Below are 21,601 nucleotides of genomic sequence, written 5' to 3' on the forward strand. Positions count from 1 at the left end.
GGGATCGGCGGGGCCGGCGCTGCTGGCCTGGCGGAGCCCGGCCGGGGAGCTGGGGCTGCGGGCCGGGCCGCCCCCGCCGCCCCCCAGCGCTACCAAGGCGCTTTTCTTCCTCCGGCCGCCCGCAGCCGGCCCCGGCCCCGCAGAGCTGCTGTGCGGGGACCTGCCCGCTGAGCCCCTGCCGCACTTCGCCGCGCTGGTGGAGGAGGTAAGGGGGGGGAAAGGCGGGGCTGGGGTCTGTAGAGCCCGATGGAACATCCTAAATCGTGAGCCCTGTGGGATCTGGGTGTGTGGCGGGGTCCGTGGGGATGGCCCACGTTATACAGTCACAGGATGGATTCCTGAGAGTGAGAAGCTGTGTTGTCCCATCCTTGGAAGTGTTCAAGGCCAGGGTGGACGGGGCTTGGAGCAAGCAACCTGGGATTAGTAGAAGGTGTCCCTGCCCATGGCAGAGGGAGAACTTTAAGGTCCCTCCCAACCCAACCCATTCTGTGGTTGTAGAATAATTAGTGCTGCCAGTTGGTGCTAACACATCTCAGACACGTCTGGTCCAAGTCTCTGCTCCATCCAGGCCACCCAGAACCAGTCACCCAGCACCACGTCCAGTATCCCTACAGGTGGAGACTCCTGTGCCAGCCCTCAGTCACCCTCAGGAAAGGGTTTTTCCTGATGTTCAGGAGAGCCTCCTGTATTTGAGTGCCCCATTACCTCAGGTGGGCTGATGTTTTCCCAAAGGGATCTTCAAGAGGTTCCATCAGGGGCCCAGCTGTCATTTTAACAATCCAAAAGAATACAAACGGTTGATGTGAATGGTTATGGCATTACTCTCATTAGCAGTCTGATTAATGGAGACAAAGCCTGCTAGCATTGCAGCTGGAGATGCTGAAGGTGAGCTCTGTGTGCCCTGGGGTTGTTCCCCTTCCCATGGCTCCCTGGACATGGTGTTTGTTCCTGCTGGTCCTCTTTGGTCGTGGTAAAGAACTTTCAGCACCCTGGAGTGGCACCCTGGTTGTTCCTTTTCGATTCTGTGTCTGTTTGTAGCTGATTTTGTATCTTTATCCTGCCCCAAGTCTGGCCACACAAAGGCTGCTCATCACCAGGGGCAACCTGGCTCTGATCCCAGGGGAAGGTGGCAGACACTGCTGCTATCCCAGCACAAGCCCAGCCCAGGCAAGCCCAGCCCAGAGCCCCCAGTGCTGGAACTGCACTGGTAAAAAAGGAACCATATTTAGTGGGCTGCAGCTTTGGGAAATATCCTAAAATGTGGCTCTGCTGTAGATGCCAGGAGGTACCAGAGGACCTTCCCTGGCTTATGGGGGTGGCTGTGCAGGGACAGCCCCTGGGCTCAGCCCAGCCCTGCTGGCCTTCATCATCACCTGCTGCTTGGGACAGTGGTGAATGAGGGTCTCCAGGCTTGCCCAGCACCTCAGAGCCTGGTGGCCAGTCCATCCTTTGTGCTTTTTGTCATAGAATCATCAAATCACAGCATGTTTTGTGTTGGAAGGGACCTTAAAGCCCAGCCAGTGCCACCCCTGCCAGGGCAGGGACACTTTCCACTGTCCCAGGATGCTCCAAGCCTTGTCCAGCCTGGCCTCAGACACTTCCAGCCACAGCTTCTCTGTGCCATGGCCTCCCCACCCTCACAGGGAACAATTTCTTCCTAAATCAAATCTAAATCTGCCTTCCTTCAGCTCTTCTCCACTGCTCTTCCATGGCTCCTGCTGTAGGTGATCGTGCCCATCCTGACCAACCGGAGGAACCATCAGGGCTGGCCACGAGTGGTGTCACAAGACATCATCCATCATGTCCACAGCCTGAAAAACACTGTCTTCAAGGTTGTTGGCCAGGTGAAGGGCAAAACCTTGCTGCCTCTTCCAGCTGGCTCAGAGGGAATCGAGAACATTGATCCTAAAAATGAGAAGTTGTGAGTACCAGCCCTTGCTCTCCACTGGGTTTTCCTCTCATGCTGCATGTGCTGAATCTTTTGGGGATCCTCCCTGTCAGACATGGGGACTCTTCTTGCTCCCTGTCCTCTGCAGCTCATCAGACTGCCAAGGAGGGCTGTTTTGCTCTGTCTAGCTCATGGGCTCTGTCTTTGGGGACTGTACAACGATACAAGCAGGAAAAGCTCAGGAGGTGGAAGGGGATGTGGGCATGCAGAGAAGCAATGGACTGCTGGGATCACTGAGGGAAAACTCCAAACATACTATTCTATACTAGAATACTATAAAGAAAAACCTGTGACTGTCTGGAGACAGCCAGGACACAGCTCTGAGCCAACTGGCCAAGGAAACAAAACAATCCTCAGCAGAATCCAACTGACAAATCACTTCAGGTAAACAATCCCCCAACACATTCCACACGTGCAAAAACAACAGGAGCAGCGAGCAGAGATAAGAATTGCTTTTCTCTTCTTCTCTCTGTGCTTCTCTAAGAAAAAACCCTGAGAGAGAAAATGATGATTCACATTCAGAGAACGTGAAAGCCACAAGTGTTTCCATCACTGGTCACTAGGAGCCAGCCCCTGAGCAGAGCTGCTGGGCACTCTCCATGCTGTCAGCTGGCTGCTGCTGGTGCCAGGGGGGGGTCAGATGAGCCTGGGAGTGGAATTTCACCTGCCCTTTGTGCTGTGCTGGCCCAGGCCGAGTGGAGACAGAGCCCTGCCCGTGCAGAGCTGTCAGCAGTGGCTGCACAAACAACACCTGGTTCTTTCTGGCACTGCTCTCATCTGAGCCTGGCACCAGCTCTGTCCTCTAGGGCTGGTCCCATTTCCTGCCAGCTTAGTTCAGACTGAAACATGGGTTCTTAAGCTCTAAAACTAAATATTTCATAAAGTGAGACCCTGCCTGGTCTGTTTGCACTGCAGCCTGTGCAGAAAAGCCTCCCAGTGGCTGCAGGACTTCACCACTTCCCTCCAGCCACAGCCTTGTTCTTCTCACATCCTCTGTGCTTTCCTGTGCTGGGGCTCTTTGCTCATGCAGGTGCATCTGCTGCTTTCCAGAGCTGTGGGGGCTTCAGGAAAACTGGTTGGAAAACGTCTTGAGTGTCCTCCAAAAAAAGCCCCAAATCTAAAACAAACACGACCCCCTCCCCCCAAACATTTTTTATTCTTCAAAGGATTTTTTTTCCCCCACATAAAAATGAGTTCAGGACTCTCACTCTTTGGGGATCTCAGTTCAAAACCCTGCTCTAGCTCTAACCTGCCTGTTCTAGAGAGTCTGTGCCCTTGTGTAACTGCAGAAAATCCTGAGCCAGGGCTTTGGGGCACAGCTGGTGCTGCCCCAGCTGGGCTGGTGACGTGTCCTGTGCTGCAGGTGTGCTGACCTGGAGGGCATCCACAGCCAGCTGACGTCCAGGAGGGTCAGCAACCTGCTGGAGCTGCTGGAGAGAGTGCAGAGCATCTACGTGCCAGCCTTCCAGAGCATGCTCACGGACGTGGAGGCAGGTGAGAACCTGGGACAGCTCTGCTGAATTCTGTCCTCTCTCACAGCCTGGGGTCCCAGGGGCATGGTGCTGCCAGAGCCAGAACCAGGCTCAGCTGAGCTCAGGCCCAGCCTGCTGATCCTGCAGCCCATGCAGAGCTGTGCTTTTGGTGCTGCCAGGCACTGCTGGGTTGTTGTGGCCTCTGCCCACAGCCCTGTCACACTCCCTGTCCCCCACCAAATTTTTTTTCTTTTTTTTTTTTTTTTTTACAGCTTCAAAGATTTAAAATGAGGAAGTTCAGTCAGTACTTGGTACATGAGTAGGATATATTGAATTGAAAACCTCCCTTCAATTTTGAAAAATCAGGAGACCCATTTGCACAATTTCAACGTGGTCTATTTTGAAATTATTACACTGAAAATAGGGCTGTGTCACCAAAATATAGAAAGTGGCAGTTTTACTCAGACTAGGATGTTTACTGCTACTGTCTCAGATGTTAAATGCAGCAAGAGATTTTAAGCTCCAAAAGATTAATTGTTCTAAAACTTGATCTGAGCCATCTCAAAACAGCTGTTTAGATTCCAGTGTGTATGTCTAGATGCCAGTTAAAAAGATGCTGGGATTCAATATTTAGTCACCCAGGAAGAAGTAATTTCCACTCTTATCCCACACCCTTGGTGGAATTGAGTCGAGTCAGGTTGTGTGCTGTGCTGGTTGTGCTGTAGGTGAGCAGGGATGGAGGTGATTGCTCTGCAGCACACACAGGTCAGTGCTCTGTGCCAGCTCCCAGCTCGTGACCTCCCTGCCCCTCAGCAGGAATTTCTGCCCCCCTTTTCATCACCTCCCTGCCCCTCAGCAGGAATTTCTGCCCCGCTTTTCGTCACCTCCCTGCCCCTCAGCAGGAATTTCTGCAGCTCGTGCCAGCTCCCTGCTCCTCAGCAGGAATTTCTGCCCCCCTTTTTGCCAGCTCCTCGCTCCTCACCAGCACTGTCTGCTCCCCTTTTTTTCCAGCATCCAGCTCATGACCTCCCTGCTCCTCAGTGGGACTTTCTGCAGCTCGTGACCCCCGTGCTCCTCAGTGAGAATTTCTGCCCTGCTTTGTGCCAGCTCCCTGCTCCTCCCCAGCACTGTCTGCCCCGCTTTGTGCCAGCTCCCAGCTTGTGACCTCCCTGCTCTTCAGCAGAAATTTCTGCCCCCCTTTTCATCACCTCCCTGCTCCTCAGCAGGACTGTCTGCAGCTCGTGACCCCCGTGTTCCTCAGCAGCAATTTCTGCCCCCCTTCTGTGCCAGCTCCTTGCTCCTCACCAGCACTGTCTGCTCCCCTTTTTTCCAGCATCCAGCTCATCACCTCCTTGCTCATCACCAGGACTTTCTGCAGCTTGTGACCTCCCTGCCCCTCAGCAGGAATTTCTGCCCCCCTTTTTATCACCTCCCTGCTCCTCACCAGCACTGTCTGCAGCTCATGACCTCCCTGTTCCCCAGCAGAACCTTCTGCTCCCCTCTGTGCCACCTCCCTGCTCCTCAGCAGAACCTTCTGCTCCCCTCTGTGCCACCTCCCTGCCCAGCAGAACCTTCTGCTCCCCTCTGTGCCACCTCCCTGCTCCTCAGCAGAACCTTCTGCTCCCCTCTGTGCCACCTCCCTGCTCCTCAGCAGAACCTTCTGCTCCCCTCCGTGCCAGCTCCCAGCTCGTGACCCCCACCCCAGCCCGTGCCTCTCACCCCTCTGCCCTTCTTCCCACAGCTCTGAGCGAGGCCCAGGACATCGACCTGCACCTGGCAGCCCTCCAGCAGCCCCTGGAGCAGGTGGAGGCCGCTGAGTTCAGCAAGGTGAAGCCTCTCCTGGCGCCTCTGCTGCACGCCGTGTGCTGGCTCTGGGTCAGCTGCCAGCACTACAGCGTGCCCCTGCGCCTCGTGGTGCTGCTCCAGGAGATCTGCAACCTCCTCATCCAGCAGGTGTGTGCCTGTGCTTGCACAGGAAGGCTTTTAGGGAAGCCTTTTCCCTTCCTTCCAAAGGGATTCCGATTGAGAGGAAGGGTCACAGCTGCTCGGTGCCAGAAGTCGCCGTTTGCTGTGGCAGCAAAGGGACATCTCTGGTGTGGTTTGGCTCCTCCAGGCCATGGTGTACCTGTCCCCAGAAGACCTGCTGAAAGGAGAGGTGGAAGAGAGCCTGGGCAAGGTGCAAACAGTGTTTGACATCCTGACTGCCTTCAAAGGGGCGCTGGAGGAGAGAAGGACAAACCTGCAGGTGTATTATGAGCCAGGCCAGCAAGTGAGGAGCTGGGACTTCCACTCCAGGCTGGTGTTTGCAAGGCTGGACAGCTTCCTGCAGAGGCTGCAGATGGTGAAGGTGAGGCTGTGAGGCATTGCAGCCTTGATCTGCCTTGCTGGCACCTTCCCTGATGCCAGGGGGTCACTCTGTGCTCTGTGGTCCCCCTGACATCAAGGCCAGGGCTTGTTTGCCCAGGTGCTGCTCAGTGCCTGTGTCAGATTTGCTGCTGTGTCCTTCTGCTCAGCCTGGTAGGTGTGGCAGTGCTCCCAGGGGTCCTCTGGGATTTGTGCTCTTGCTGGGACAAGGGGATGGGGGTCATGGGGCTGTGGTTGGCACAGCTGGGAATAAACCAGGACAAGCTCCTGGGGCATTCAGGGACACCTGGATGCCCCAGCTGGGCATCTCCTGGCTTGGACAGGGGGTCTGGGGAGGAGCAGAGACACATTCCACATCCCTGTGCACCTGCTACACAGACCTGTGCTCACCTGGGAGCTCTCCTGTGGGTGACAGCTCCCTGCAGCTGCTGGTCACACCTCTCTGAGGTGAATCTCTGTTTTTGGGTGGGCTGCTCCCAGCTGGGGGGTCAGGTGGGCACTGCACAGGCTGCTTGTGCCTATGCAAGGCAAGGGCTGGGTTGCTTTTCTCCTTTTCTCATTCTCTGAACTGCAACAGAAAGTTTTACTGGTTTAACCAGTAAACTGGTTAAATCACATTGTAAACAGTAAAAGGCAGGCCATGGTCACTCAGGGCAGTGGCTGCAAACAGAGAGCATTTTCCAGGGGAAAAAGAAGACATTTGCCCAGGGTCTGGGCATCAGATGAAAGCTGGCATTTGGGGCTCTGAGGACTGGCATTGGCCTAGTTTCTGGCAGCTTTAGTTTTGGAGAAATCCAGCAAAATTTGCAAATTTCTAGCTTTAAGGTCCCTTCCAACCATACAGTGTAACTCTGCTCCTTCCTTAAGGAGCTGTGTTGAAAACCACAATGGATGGCATCTGTTTTAAAATCACTCACAATCGTAGAATCACAGAGTGGTTTGGGTTGGAAGTGACCTCAAAGATCATCCTGAGCACCCTCAGGGTGGCCCAGGAGCAAACATGGCTCTGTGCTGTGGTAATTGTCATCTGCTCGTGGCTGAAGCTGTGTGTGCCTCCTCTGGCTCTGCAGGGCGTCCTGAGCACAGCCCTGGACCTGGCCCAGCTGGAGAAGATTGAATTTGGGGGGATGAAAGGGAAGGCCCTGGGCCAGCAGGTGCTGGACATGCACGAGGAGTTCCAGGAGGGCTTCCAGGTGTTCTCAGAGCGAGCCTACGACTGCCTGGACCTGGCCAACCTGGTAGGTGGGAGCAGCCTGAGGGATGCCAGCAGCACGTCCTCCTTCCCAGGGAGCAGCTCCCTCTGCAGCAGAGCCCTGCTGCCTCCTGCCAGCTCCTTCCTCCCTCCCTCTGTCGTGCTCTGATCTGTCCCTGTAGGGGACAGGGAGCTGCTGGCCTTTTCGGCAGACACTTGGCAGTTCTTGCAGCTGCACATCTCAGAGTCACACAGTGAACCAGGCTGGAGCAGACCTTTGAGATCATCAAGTCCAAGCTGTGCCCCAGCACCTCCTCATCTACCAAACCATGCCACTGAGTGCCATACCCTGGCACAGCTGAAGTCTAGCACACCTTGCTGGTTCAGTGAGTTTGAGCTTCTGTGGGTTTTTGGGGTGGTGGCGCGATCTTCAGGCCAGCTTCAGGGTCAGAGAGTGTGGAGATAGCTCCTGCCTTGCCTCCAGCTGATGTTAGTGCTTGCTGGACTCTGGGTCCATCCTGGGGAGCCTTGGACTCAGCCGTGGGATGGGACAGAAGTGCCCTTGACTCTGTGGAGGAATGTTTGAACTCCTGGTGAATAAGAAGAGGCAACACCTCTGTGCAGGGAGGTGACAGGCACCTCCCCAGTGCCTTCTCACAGCTCAGGACTTGCTGCTGCCCTTCCCACAGGAGTTTGAGCAGGACGCCCTGGACTTCCAGCAGAAGGTGGAGGACATTGACCGGCGGCTGGGCACCGTGTTCAGCCAGGCCTTCAGTGATGCCCCGGGCCTGGAGCACATCTTCAAGGTCCGTCTGTGCCTGCCTTCCCTCCCTGTGAGCTCCGCAGAGAGGCCAGGCAGGGCTGGAGCTGCAGGCTGTGCCCGTGGGGTGGACAAGGGGACAGTGGCATTGGGGGGGGATGCTCAGAGCTCGGGTCCACCACGAGCCCTGGAGCTGGGAGTGCCCCTGCTCCTCACCTCAGACACAAACACAAAAACAAAGTGGCCTTTGCTCCATTTGGGGACAGATAAATGATTCAAATCAGGCTTGTGGATGGCAGGAGTTGCACTGGTGTCCCTGGGAGAAAGGCTGCTCTGAGTTCCAAGGCCAGCTTGGACAGGGCTTGGAGCACCCTGCTCTACTGGAGGTGTCCCTGCCCTTGGGTGTGGAACGAGCTGGGCTTTAAGGTCCCTTCCAACCCAAAGCATTCTGGGATTCTCTGGTTTCCTGGTGAAAACTGCTGTTAAAACCAGGTGATCGTTGTTAATATCAATTTGTTAATACATGGATGAATTTCAGCTCTGAAAATGGAGGTTTTCTAGAAAAGAGGGGGCTTTGTTTACCAGTGAATCTATTCTGCAGAGAAAGTAAATTGTATTTTCTGAAAACAAATCAGAATAATTGTAAAAATTGCTATAGAAAATAGTAAGTGATAGCATTTATCTTTGAGTTGTTTGGGTTTTTTTTTTTTTTTAAATAGCAGATTTGAAGAATGACTGTTGAAATATGGTTGACCCACAGAGAAGGTCTGAGCATTTCTGTAACAAAAACATGCTTTGTGATATGGTTTAGGGGTGGGATCAGTCAAAGGTGACCTTGGAGTCCTTTTCAAACCTAAATGACTCCATGAAAGGCAGGAACTACTTGGGAAAGCAGGGGGAAAACCTTCCCTTTGACACACGTCCACCAGTGCAGACCTCTGAGCTACTGAGGAGCTGCATCAGTGAGGAAAATCCCAGCGGGACTTTGCGCAGGAATGTGACTTTTCCCGTTCTTTCCCTGCTCCTTCCCCTGCACAGCTGCTGGCCATGTTCCAGAACCTTCTGCAGCGCCCTGTGATGGCTGCAGCTGCTGCTGACAAAGTCCCCGTCCTGCTCAGCGTGTTCAGCACTGTCCTGGACCAGGCCAGGCTCACCTACACCAGGCACACCCAGGCAGGGCTGCAGCTCGGTGGGTGCCACGCCAGGAGGAAAACGGATTTTACAGGAAATTGTATTTAGGCTAATTTAGGGGGGGAAAACAATTTTATTTTTCTAAGGACACCAGAACTTCCCAAATTGCAAAGGTTTGCAGCTTTCCTGGTGGGAAGTGCCTGGGAATGCCCTGTCATTATCCTTGTTTTGTCAATGTCCTTGTTTTAAATGGGTGAGGTGTGGGTAATGCTGGAAAGGCAAGGCGGAGGTGGGAATCTGGGGGTTGATCAGCCTTTCCCAGGTTTATTGTTCCCTGGGAATGCTGGCACAGAAGGGAGTAGGTAAATTCCTATCAGGAAGCCTCAGGAAGTCTGTTCTGGAATCAGAGGAGCTCCAGGAGGGGCAGCACTGCTGGAACCAGTGCAGGTTAAGAAGGGGAATGGGGAGATTGGCGGAGGGTGAGTCCAGCATTGGCTGTGGCTTTGGGCACTTCTGTTCTGTGGCTCTGAGATGGGATGGTCACAGCCAGCTCCCAGCCAGAAATCCCCTCCTCAGTGCCTGTGGGAAGCAGAGAATTCACCCCAGCCTGGTTCCAGGACTTCTCCTGCGATGCCTTATTCCAAATCCCCAGCGGGGTTTGTAGGTCGCAGACCTCCGCGCAGTGACAGAGGTTGGATTTCAGGGAGGAAGCCTGGAGCCCAGGGCAGTTCTGTGGGGCTGTGGGGTTGCAGGGCTGATGAGATGCTGTTCCCCTGTGCCCTGCAGGCTTTCCCCCCCTGCACAAGAACGTCCCTCCCGTGGCTGGAGCGCTGGGCTGGGCGCGGGAGCTGCGGGCGCGGATCCAGGGGCCCTTGGAGCACCTCAGGCACATCCCAGGGCTGTGAGTGTCTGCTCCAGATGAGCTGCCACCATCTGGGAATCTCTCTCTGGGTGTTCTCTCTGTGTTGAATGCTATCCAGTGGCTGTAGCTGAAGCAGTGAGGAGGTGAGAAGTGAAGAGGTGCCCTGGAGGCGTTCACTTCCCCACCATTTTGGTTTTTTGAAGGAGCTTTTTAATTGGATTGGTTATTAAGTGATTGAGAGGCACAGTGGGACAGTAGATAGGCTCCTCAGCTTTTAACAGAGCCCTAGGTTGTAATTAAAATAGGTATTGCAAACCTTTCCCACTAATTCCTCTAGGAGCTCGTTGGGAGCAGCTCAGCTCTTGGGTGTTGGCAGAAGATAACTTTCTGAGCATTAAACAAAAAACATTCACCCAGATTGTGATCAAGAGAACAAACCAGGGCTGGAATTCTCATGGTCCCTGCATTTAGCACTGATTTTACCCCTCTGTTTAGAGCAGTTAAAAACAAGTCCTTCAGCAGGGTGGTGTGAGGCTCTTTCCCATGTACAACTTGAGAGGAAGAAAGGATTGAAAAGGAAAAATGAATATATGTGTGTATATACATATATATGATCTATATAGTATATGTTATTGCATGCATTTTGTATTTATTTTCTATACATTATATAAACAGTCATTCACACAGCTGTGACCTGCACAGTGGAGCACAAATGTCACAGGAAACTGCCAAGGGTGAAATGTTTAAAAGTGATGTTTGGTAACTGATTTTTCCAGCAGCCCTGAGTCCTTCTCCTGTCCCAGCTGCTGCTCCCCATTTTATCTGAGAGACAGCCCAGGGGGCTGGGCAGCCTTTGTGCAGGGAGAGGATTTGGGGTGAAACCCAGGCAGACTGTGCCTGCAGGCTGTGGGGGACCTTGGGGAGGGGGAAATGCAGATGCCAGCCCCCAGGGCTGGAGGTGACCCTGTCTGTTGTGCTGCCAGGAGCTTGGACTCTGCCCGTGGAAGAAGGGTGGTGCAGAAATATGAAGAGATGATCCAGCTGCTGGACAGGTACAGGGGGCTCAGGCAGGGAAAGCTTCCCCTCCCCTGAGGCACCTTCCAGAACATTTGGCAGCCCAGGGCTTGGGAATGTCCAAACCCAAGGGAATTTCCTGCTGGGAGAGGAGGAGGGGGCCTGGCACTGGGAACCACAGGTTTGCTGGGATGGCTTCAAGTGGGAATCCTGCAGGGGCGGGGGGGAAGAGGGGCTCTGCAGCCAGCAGGAACTTCAGAACAAGCTGCTGTGGGGTGGAGGAGCTGCTCTGGTGGAAAGCCTGGGCTGGGAGAAGTCTCTGTTCTCTCACTGGCTGTGTTTGCAGTGGCTGTAACGTGGATGTTCCACAGTTTGAGCTGGGGGTAACTGTCCAGGCCTTGGCATCTCAGTGTTTGAAGTTTCACCTGATTGCTCTGGGCTGTCCCTTGGGAGGAACCCTTCCCCAGGGAGGGGATCCCTGCAGGACCCTGCTCCCCACCCACACTGGAGGGAGCTGAGATGAGCCAGAGCCCACCCCGGGCTGCTGGGTGCTGCAGGGTGGTGGGGGGAGCCCTGTTCCCATCAGCAGAACAAGGCTGGGGGGTTCAGCAGAGCCCTTCAGAGAGGAGCAGCCCCACAGGTGGTGAGGGGTGACCACCTCGAGGTGCTCTCTCCTGGCTGCTCAGGTGGCAACGTGATTCAGAGCAGACTTTGTCACTGGGGAGGGAGGGACTGCCCATGAGTTGTGAGATGCCAGCCCTATTCTGCCCTCTGTGCCCCATCCTGGGGTGCCATGGCCTCACTCAGACAGGTGAGCTCAGCTTCAGCCACCCCACATCCCTGGGGCTTCAGGCATCTGCCCTGCTTAGACCTTTGGAGACCCCCAGCTGCTGGTATGTCACACTAGGCTAAGTGCTTTGGAAAGTCCATCTCCAAACCTGAATTCTCTGCTAAAACTGGTACTTGAGAGAGCTTTGCCCTCCTGACTTGATGCTGCCACTGTTTTTAGGGTGCTTCTCTTGGAAGCCCTGTTGTTGAGGTGGCATGGATGGGTTTTGAAGATTCCTTCACCTTCTTCAGTCCTCAGAGTGGAGTTGGCTTCCACTCAGTTTCAGCTGCACCCTCTGGTCTGGTAGCTGTGTGGTGCATGTTTCTCTCTTCTGGCAGGTATCAGGAAAAGCTGTATTTAGACTGGTCCCAGACAGTCTCAGAAAAATCCCAGTACAACCTGACCCAGCCTCTCATCCGGAGAGATCCCCAGACCAAACTGATCACGGTCAATTTTGATCCCCAGGTAAGAGCTGCTGCCCCTGGGCTCTCCTGCCCCCCAGAGCATGTCCCCAAGCTGTGGGGGACACCCGGTGGGGTTCTCTGTGCCTAAATACCAGCATTACAGTTTGAGCAGAGCAAATTCTGGTTAAAGGCAGTGGCAGGAGGTCCCTCAGGAGCCAGATGTGTGACTGGTGTCAGCATGTCCAGACCACACTGGTTGATACTGGTGTGGGGAGTGGTGGGACATCATCTACAGATGCACATTCAGGTTGTGTGTAGCTGAAACCTGAGCTTCTGAAAGGCTGTGGAAAAGCCAGGGAAGGTTTGTTTTGTGACTCCAGAAATATTTGATGGAAGGTGGCACCAGAAGGAGTTGTGTCAGTGGGTTTGTTTTTTACTATTTTTAAATGATTTTTTATACCAACCAGCCCAGCAAACCAAGAGAACTGGAGCCATCTTATCTTTCACTTTGACAATGGCCCATGGCTCTTGCAGAACAATATTGCTGAGACTTGTGCTGTGGCTCAGCCTCCATCTGAGAGGGGAAGCACATGGACGGGGGTGGCTGGGAGCAGGTGATGGTGATGTGAGAGGTGATGGTGGCTTTTAGGGGCTGGTTGGTGCTTAACAGAGCTGGCAAGGAATCCAGAGTCAGAGATCAATGGTGGTACAGACCAGGAGCTGTCCAGGCCCTTTCCAGCTTGCTACTTTGGGAATAAACCAGGAGGAACATCCTGTCATACTCAGGAGAGTTGGAGGGAATTCCAGGAGCTGGGAGGGCTGTGCTGAGCAGCAGGAATTCCCTGTGATGGTCAGAATGGGTGGGAGGGAATGACAGAAGCTGGAAGGGCTACGCTGACTAGTAAGAATGTCCTGTGATGGTCAGAAGGGGTTGGAGGGAATGCCAGGAGCTGGGAGGGCTGTGCTGAGCAGCAGGAACACTCTTTGATGCTCAGAATGGGTGTAAGGGAATGCCAGGAGTGGGGAGGGCTGTGCTGAGCAGCAGGAACACCCTGTGATGGTCAGAAGGGTTTGGAGGGACTGCCAGGAGCTGGGAGGGCTCTGCTGAGCAGCAGGAACACCCTGTGATGGTCCGAACAGACTGGAGGGACTGCCAGGAGTCACCCTGTGATGGTCAGAAGGGTTTGGAGGGACTGCCAGGAGCTGGGAGGGCTCTGCTGAGCAGCAGGAACACCCTGTGATGGTCAGAACAGACTGGAGGGACTGCCAGGAGTGGGGAGGGCTGTGCTGACCAGTGGGAACATCCTGTGATGGTCAGAATGGGTGGAAGGCAATTCCAGGAGATGGGAGGGCTGTGCTGACCAGCCAGACCCCCCTGTGCTGGTCAGAAGGGGCTGGAGGGAATTCCAGGAGCTGGGAGGGCTGTGCTGAGCAGCAGGAACACTCTCTGATGCTCAGAATGGGTGTAAGGGAATGCCAGGAGCGGGGAGGGCTGTGCTGAGCAGCAGGAACACTCTCTGATGCTCAGAATGGGTGTAAGGGAATGCCAGGAGCGGGGAGGGCTGTGCTGAGCAGCAGGAACACTCTCTGATGCTCAGAATGGGTGTAAGGGAATGCCAGGAGCGGGGAGGGCTGTGCTGAGCAGCAGGAACACTCTTTGATGCTCAGAATGGGTGTAAGGGAATGCCAGGAGTGGGGAGGGCTGTGCTGAGCAGCAGGAACACCCTGTGATGGTCAGAAGGGTTTGGAGGGACTGCCAGGAGCTGGGAGGGCTCTGCTGAGCAGCAGGAACACCCTGTGATGGTCAGAACAGTTTGGAGGGACTGCCAGGAGCTGGGAGGGCTCTGCTGAGCAGCAGGAACACCCTGTGATGGTCAGAACAGACTGGAGGGACTGCCAGGAGTGGGGAGGGCTGTGCTGACCAGTGGGAACATCCTGTGATGGTCAGAATGGGTGGAAGGGAATGCCAGGAGCTGGGAGGACTGTGCTGAGCAGCAGGACCTCCTGTGATGGTCAGAATGGGTGGAAGGGAATGCCAGGAGCTGGGAGGGCTGTTCTGAGCAGTAGGAACCCCTGTGATGGTCAGAATGGGTGGAAGGGAATGCCAGGAGCTGGGAGGACTGTGCTGACCAGCAGGACCTCCTGTGATGGTCAGAATGGGTGGAAGGGAATGCCAGGAGCTGGGAGGGCTGTTCTGAGCAGTAGGAACCCCTGTGATGGTCAGAATGGGTGGAAGGGAATGCCAGGAGCTGGGAGGACTGTGCTGAGCAGCAGGACCTCCTGTGATGGTCAGAATGGGTGGAAGAGAACGCCAGGAGCTGGGAGGGCTCTGCTGAGCAGCAGGAACCCCCTGTGATGGTCAGAAGGGGTTGGAGGGACTGCCAGGAGCTGGGAGGGCTGTTCTGAGCAGTAGGAACCCCTGTGATGGTCAGAATGGGGGGAAGAGAACGCCAGGAGCTGGGAGGGCTGTTCTGAGCAGTAGGAACCCCTGTGATGGTCAGAATGGGGGGAAGAGAACGCCAGGAGCTGGGAGGGCTCTGCTGAGCAGTAAGAACATCCTGTGATGCTCAGGATAGTTGGAGGGAATGACAGAAGCTGGAAGGGCTACGCTGACTAGTAAGAATGTCCTGTGATGGTCAGAAGGGGCTGGAGGGAATGCCAGGAGCGGGGAGGGCTGTGCTGACCAGCAGGACCTCCTGTGATGGTCAGAAGGGGCTGGAGGGAATGCCAGGAGCGGGGAGGGCTGTGCTGACCAGCAGGACCTCCTGTGATGGTCAGAAGGGGCTGGAGGGAATGCCAGGAGCGGGGAGGGCTGTGCTGACCAGCAGGACCTCCTGTGATGGTCAGAAGGGGCTGGAGGGAATGCCAGGAGCGGGGAGGGCTGTGCTGACCAGCAGGACCTCCTGTGATGGTCAGAAGGGGCTGGAGGGAATGCCAGGAGCGGGGAGGGCTGTGCTGACCAGTAGGAACATCCTGTGATGGTCAGAATGGGTGGAAGGGACTGCCAGGAGCGGAGAGGGCTGTGCTGTGCTCAGCTCTGTGCCTTGCCTCCCCAGCTGGTGTCGGTGCTGAGGGAGGTGAGCTACCTGAGGGGCAGCGGGGCAGGAGCCATCCCCCCGGCGGCAGCTGAGCTCCATTCCTGCAAGGAATCCTTCTGGCAGCTGGTGGCCAGCCTGGAGCTGATGGGGAACAGCTACAACAAGGTCCTGAGGACCGTGCTGGAGGTGGAATATCCACTGGTGCAGGGGCAGCTCCAGGACATCGACCTGAAGCTGAGGGAGGCAGAGGAAACGCTGACCTGGAGGACGGAGGGTGAGCTGGCTCTGTGTGATGTTGGTTTTCCCAGCTTGTACAGAGATGGGGCAGCTGAGAGGTGTTTTAAAAGATCTTATTTCGTTATCAGTCTCGATGGATAGTGAGACAGATGTAAAACTCAACACCATTCCACCAGAAGCCAACCCATTTCCTGGTTACAATACATTATAAATGTTTTTCAGCCTATTAGCTTTTGCCCCACAATGCTGCTGTTACTTCTAATGCCAATCACCTATATTTTTACCTATATTTAACACCAATCACCTATATTTTTACCTATATTTAACACCAATCACCTATATTTTTACCTATATTTAACACCAATCACCTATATTTTTATCTGTATTTTAACCTATATTTAACACCCATCACCTATATTTTTACCCCATGTAATGCTACAATGCATCTTTCACAGTTCTAATTCTCTAAAGCATCTGGTCTTTTTGCAAGGCCATATTTTGAAGCTTGTTGAAACTTGTTTCCGGTTCAACCTCTCTCTCTATAATGCCATCTCTATTCTGTGGCCTTCCTAAGCCAGCACACCTTATCTCAGAGTTTGCTCACAGATGTGCAAGGCTGTGTGAGCTTTCTGTCAGGTTTTGGGGATTCTTTACAAACCGGTTTCCCTCAGTGTGACACCTGGGGCTCCTCCTGCTCCCCCGTGTGCCCAGTCTCTGCTCCCTGGCTCCCGGTGGCAGTTCCCAGTAGGACAGGGCTCTCTCTGGCTATCCAGCACTGGGGAGATGAGGAGCAGCTCTCCTGGCATTCCTGCTCCTTCCCACATCCCAGATCCGCTGGGGCTGTGGGCAGGGTCCTGCTCCCTCAGGTTTAGCCCCAGCTCTGGGGAGGAGAGGCTCTGCTGGTCCCTCTGAGCCTTGTTGGGGTAGGGGACAGGTAGAGGTGGCTCTGCTGCTCGAGGTGGTGAATCTCTTTCCTTAAGGATGAGTGAGAAACACGTGAGACCACGGGGAAAAGGTCTGAAGGAGAGAACACCAGAGCTTGGCCCAGCAGCTCTGAAAATGGAGGCTCAACCATCTCATCTTCCCCAGGTGTCTGGGACCACATCTCCGGGGTGATGGGCGATGTCTGTGACCTGGAGCAGAGGGTGCAGAAAGCCAAGGGCAACGTTGAGGAGATCCAGGGCATCGTGCACTCGTGGGGGTCACCCATCCTGGAGAGGAGGGATTCCAAAAAGGAGGCAGTGCTGAGCCTGGAGGAGTGCCAGGAGCGCCTGGAACGGCGCTACAGCCTGGTCAGGGACTGTGGGCAGAGGATCCACTGGCTGGTCAAGGTGAGGGGGCACCTGCAGGGCTGGGGGCTCCTCAGAGGCTCCGTGCTGAAAACTGAAAACTTCCGGAGCTGCTTCGCCTTAAATGAACTCCCTGAACCCATCTGAGAGCCCGACCCGGGGTTAATTGCTGTTGTCTCTGAGGGGTGAGCTGGACTGGCTGTGGGGCTGGCTGGGCTCCCAGCCCCGGGCAGGACCAGCAGCAGCCCAGGGAAGGGTCTGGCTGCAGCCCTGGCTGCTGCAGAGCCACTAGAGGGGAGTGGTGCATCGCGTTTGGGATGCTGCTCCAAGGAAAAATCCCCTCTGAGGACCACCTGGGAGCACAGGCTGGGGCTGACCCTTCCGTTCCAGGCTCCGTGTCCCTCTGTGGACATCACCTCCTGCTGACCACCCAAGGAGAAGCTGAGTGACAGGACAGAAACTGCTGTCCCAAACCTCGGTGCTTCCCAGCAGTTTTGCCAGAGCTCGGAGTCCTCTGCAGGCCAGGAGAAAGCCCAAAGCTCTGCTCCTCACCTGCCTGGAGCCAGGTGTTGTGCATGGCCTGGAGGAGATGGGCTGTAAGCCCAGCCCTCTCCTGAGGGTCATGTCTGGCCTTGGACTCTGAAGAGAACCAGATGGGTTCATCAGGATGAATGAGACCCCCTTGAGACCCCCAGTTCTCCCTGCCCCAGGGGTGCAAAGCAGCCCCAAGTCCTGTGGTCTCAAAGAAGAGGGAGGAGAACATGTGGAAGACCTTCTTAGGCTCTTCTGCCCTCCATTTTCACCTTGAAGTGTTCCTGGAGACCAAGCAGCCCTTGACAGGAGCAAATCATGGCCATGCCCCAGTAGGAAGATCCACCACCAGGAGGCTGACACTGCTGTGCTGCCCAGCATCAGCCCTTGGGTGTGGGCAGCTCTCCTTAGGACATGCTCAGCCCTGCTGTGTGTGAAGGAATCTTCTTTGTCTCCCAGGAAAACCAGAGCCTCCTACGTGCAGACCCCGCATCTGATGCCTGGAAGGTGTACTTGGATTATGTGGATGAGATAGTCCTGGATGGATTCTTCACTGCCATTGAGTGCTCGCTGAAATACCTCCTGGAGAACACAGGTGACACCTGGTTCCTGTCCCCTGGCTGCAGGGGCTGCTCAGCCTCTCCAAGGGGACCTCTCTGGCTGTGCTCCCTCATATTCAGTGGTTGTTCTCTTCTTCCTGGCTTTCCTCTGGCACTGGAGCCTGCAGAAGGGGAGGGTGACTCCAGCCCTGGTCACTGGATTGCCCAGGGGGAGGGATGGAGGTGACTGCACTGTCTGCAAGGGTTAATGGAGACAGCTGAGGCTTCTCCCACATCTGTGCTTGGACATCAGCCACCTCCCACCCTCCCATGCCCAAAGCAGCAGGGTGGCACCATCCTTCCTCTGTGGGGAGTCTCAAGAGCCAGTTCTGCTCTTGAAAGGCACAAAACAAAGCCCTCAGTCCCTGAGCATGAGGCAGAGGTGAGCTGGGCCCAGGAGCCACCAGCCCAGCCCTCCTTGCTCTGCTGAGAGCAGCTTGTGTGCAGCTGAAGCACATCTCCAGGAACGCTTCCCTTCTGGATGTGGAGGCACAATGAGCCGGAGAATTGCAAGCAGTTCTTCACCACCTTGTTAAAAACTTGCCTAGGTTGTCACATTTGCATCTGGCTTCACTTTCTGGTTGCTGTTTGGTTTTTTTTATTTCATGCCTTTCACCACTAAATTAAAGAGCCACTTGGTTCCTGTTGTTTTTCTCCTCTGCAAGCACTTCCATGCTGGCATTGTGCAGCTCTCAGACTCCCTCTGCATTACCTGAAGAGCCTTTCCTCCTCAGGGTGTTTTCTGCTCCTTAAATCACCTGTGTCTCACCTGTTCCCCACTGCTTTTGGTGGGTACCACAGCACAGCCGGTTTGCCAACACCTCCATGGGTTGTGCAGGCACCAGTGAGTGTGTGCCTGCCACCACACCCTCCTGCTGTCCCTGCAGGCCTGTGACATCTCGTAATAGGAGATGAGTGGCTCAAGATTCCTTGATAAAGTCCCTGACATCTCTGTTCTTCCCTACCAGATCCCAAGGCAGGGCTCGCTCCCCTCTTTGAGGTTCAACTGGATTTGGTAATCCCAGATTTGGTGTTTCGCCCTTCCTTGGACCCTGGCACCAACGATGGCTTCTGTGACATGGTGGAAAGTCTTCTCCAGGGCATCTACCACATCTCCTCGCTGGTGCCCCGGCTGGCCACGCACAGTGGCTTCTGCCACTACCAGGTCTGTGTTCTGGGGCTTCCCCAGGCAGTGAGGAGGTGCCACGTGCTCCCACCTCACTGTGCTCTCCTCTCCCCTCCCTCTCCACTCTCTCTTTTCTCTTCTCTGCCTTCTTCCCTCTTCTCTCTTCCTTTCCTCTCCTCTCTCCTTTCTCTCTTCTTTGCCCTCTCCCTTCTCCCATTTTCTGTCTCCTTTGTCTCTTCTTCTCTCCTTTCTCCTCTCCTTTCCCTTCTTCTCTCCTTTCTCCTCTTCTTCTCTCCTTTCCCTCCTCCTCTCTCCTTTCTTCTCCCTCTTTTCCCTCCTGCTCTCTCCACTCTCCCTCCTTTCCTCTCCTTTCCCTCATTCTCTCCTCTCTCCTTTCTCCTCTTCTCTCTCCTTTCCCTCCTCCTCTCTCCTTTCTTCTCCCTCTTTTCCCTCCTGCTCTCTCCACTCTCCCTCCTTTCCTCTCCTTTCTCTTCTTCTCTCTCTCCTCTTCTTTCCTTTCTTCTCTCTCCTTTTCTCTCATTTCTTCTCTCTCCTTTCCCTCACTCCCCCTTTCTCCTCTCTCCTTTCCCGTCTTCTCTCCACTCTCCCTCTAACTCTCTCCTTTCCCTCCTCTCTCCTCTCTCCCATTTTCTCTCTCCTTTCCCCACTTCCTCTCTCTCCCCTTCCCTCTGTGCCCCCCAGGCTGACCTGGAGGCCATGCCCGCGCTGTGCCCATGGCGCCAGGAGCTGCTGGGTCGCGCTCAGGCGGCGGCGGCCGCGTGCCGCGAGCACCGCGCGGGGCTGGAGCGCCGCTTCTCGCACCTCTGCGGGGACGACAGGCGGGAGCTGTGCCGCCAGCTCCTGCTCCACGGCCGCGTCCCCACGCCCGCAGACGTCGAGGCCCACGGCGAGGAGGGCGTCCCCGAGGCGCCGGCCACGCTGCAGCAGTTCAGGGAGCAGATGGGCTCCTACGAGCAGCTCTACGAGGAGGTGGCTCGCATGCAGCCCCTCTGCACCTTCCAGGGCTGGCTGCGGCTCGATGCGCGGCCCTTCAAGGCGGCCTTGCTCAATGAGATTAAAAGGTGGAGCTTGGTGTTCAAGCAGCACCTCCTGGACCACGTCACGCACAGGTGAGGGCTGGTCCTGCCTCTGCTCCTGGGGTTTCTCTTGTCCTGGCTGGGCTGTGTCATTTCACACTGGTGGCCAAAGGATAGAGAATCGTGGAACGCCCTGGGTTGGAAGGGAGCCACAAGGACCAACCAGTGCAGCTGCTGGCTCTGCACAGACACCCCAACAATCCCACCCTGTGCATCCCTGGGAGCATTGTCCAAAACTCCTGGAGTTCTGGCAGCCTCAGAGCTGTGACAACCTCCAAAGATGATACAGGAGCAAGAGAAGGGCCCGTGTTGCACAGCAGCTCCATCCCAGCGCTGTGACTTCTGTGCCCTGGTCACTGCCTGTGTGTGAGCTGGGAGCAGTGGTATCCCTTGGTACCCCTGGGAGCAGTGACATTCCTTGGTACCCCTGGGAGCAGTGGCATCCCTTGGTACCCCTGGGAGCAGTGGTATCCCTTGGTACCCCTGGGAGCAGTGACATTCCTTGGTACCCCTGGGAGCAGTGGCATCCCTTGGTACCTCTGGGAGCAGTGGCATCCCTTGGTGCCCCTGACATCCCTGAGCTGATCTGATGTAGGGTGTGTGTTTGCCCAAGGTGTGTGTTTTGCTCCTCCTGAGCCAAATAATCCCATCTCTGCCCAGAGATTCTCTGCTTTACTGGATTTGGTGATGGCCATCAGTAAATCTGCATTGATGTGAGGTTTCTAAAAGCCCATGATTCAGGTAGCCTGGCATGAGCAGTCACAGGGAGGTGTCATGGGGCAATTTGGGCTCCAACTTTTGCATTACCATGTGTTCCTTGCTCTGAAGAGCTGCTCAGGTCTGTGCAGGACAATGGCCTGGGTGATTTATTGGTCACAACTGAAGGGTGTCTGAGGTTGTGGATGCTCCCAGGGGAGTGCTCATAGACATCTGAAGAGGAGGCTACTGCCTGGGGTGGTGATGTGATCTCCTGTGTGCTTTTCAGCACCGTAAATCTGTCTGATAATTTCTTTGCAAAGAGGTTTAGTGTGGCAGAGAATGAGCACTTAGGAGCTGTTGAGAGTCCCTGAGTCAGCAGTTTAGTCTTTATTAGGTGAAGTATTTAAGGATACTTTTAGGCCCAGCAGCATCCAGAGAATTTAAGCAGACACTTAAAAAGTGTTTTGAGACCCAGGAGCCAGTGCTCCTCTGCTGAAAGTGCCCAGTAGCTGGTGAGGTTAAGAACAGGATAAGCAGGTGAGGAAACGTGCCCCAAACACTCTCCTATCTGTGATGGTTTATAGCTCAAGGGCTTTGAGAGACAGGGATCTTAATTTTAAAGTCCTGGAGGGATTATTTTTCCTCCCACAAATGTCCAGTTGCTTTCCTAAACTGCTGTGAATTTGCATCACCTGCAGGAGGGAGCTGCCCTGTGAAGAGAGGCAGTGCACGAAGGACAATCCCTGTTTGTTACAGCTTTCAAACGTGCCAGCTTCACCTGAGCAGCTTGGATCCTTGTGGAGGAAGAGATGGGGTGAAAACTGTCACAGAATCCCAGAATGGTTTGGGGTTGGAAGGGATCTTAGAGCCCATCCAGTGCCACCCCTGCCACGGCAGGGACACCTCCCACTGTCCCAGGCTGCTCCAAGCCCTGTCCAGGACACTGCCAGGGATCCAGGGGCAGCCACAGCTGCTCTGGGCACCCTGTACTGATGCCTCCTCACTCTCC

General features: G+C 55.1%; 1 protein-coding gene across 1 annotated transcript in view; it reads left to right on the plus strand.

Annotated features, from left to right (window-relative positions):
- The window catches only part of DNAH9 (dynein axonemal heavy chain 9), a 141,846-nt gene that overhangs the window by 258 nt on the left and 119,987 nt on the right, over positions 1 to 21,601 (plus strand). Inside the window, 16 exon segments of the mRNA XM_041465912.1 lie at positions 8 to 205; positions 1,725 to 1,921; positions 3,312 to 3,442; positions 5,162 to 5,373; positions 5,534 to 5,767; positions 6,855 to 7,022; positions 7,666 to 7,782; positions 8,775 to 8,925; positions 9,654 to 9,768; positions 10,713 to 10,781; positions 11,911 to 12,037; positions 15,033 to 15,288; positions 16,341 to 16,582; positions 17,531 to 17,666; positions 18,639 to 18,835; positions 19,499 to 19,926. Of these exon segments, the coding sequence (XP_041321846.1) occupies positions 8 to 205; positions 1,725 to 1,921; positions 3,312 to 3,442; positions 5,162 to 5,373; positions 5,534 to 5,767; positions 6,855 to 7,022; positions 7,666 to 7,782; positions 8,775 to 8,925; positions 9,654 to 9,768; positions 10,713 to 10,781; positions 11,911 to 12,037; positions 15,033 to 15,288; positions 16,341 to 16,582; positions 17,531 to 17,666; positions 18,639 to 18,835; positions 19,499 to 19,926 (2,978 nt within the window).

This window comes from Pyrgilauda ruficollis, unplaced genomic scaffold (assembly GCF_017590135.1).
Source record: "Pyrgilauda ruficollis isolate IOZ18807 unplaced genomic scaffold, ASM1759013v1 scaffold194, whole genome shotgun sequence".
NCBI lineage: Eukaryota > Metazoa > Chordata > Aves > Passeriformes > Passeridae > Pyrgilauda > Pyrgilauda ruficollis.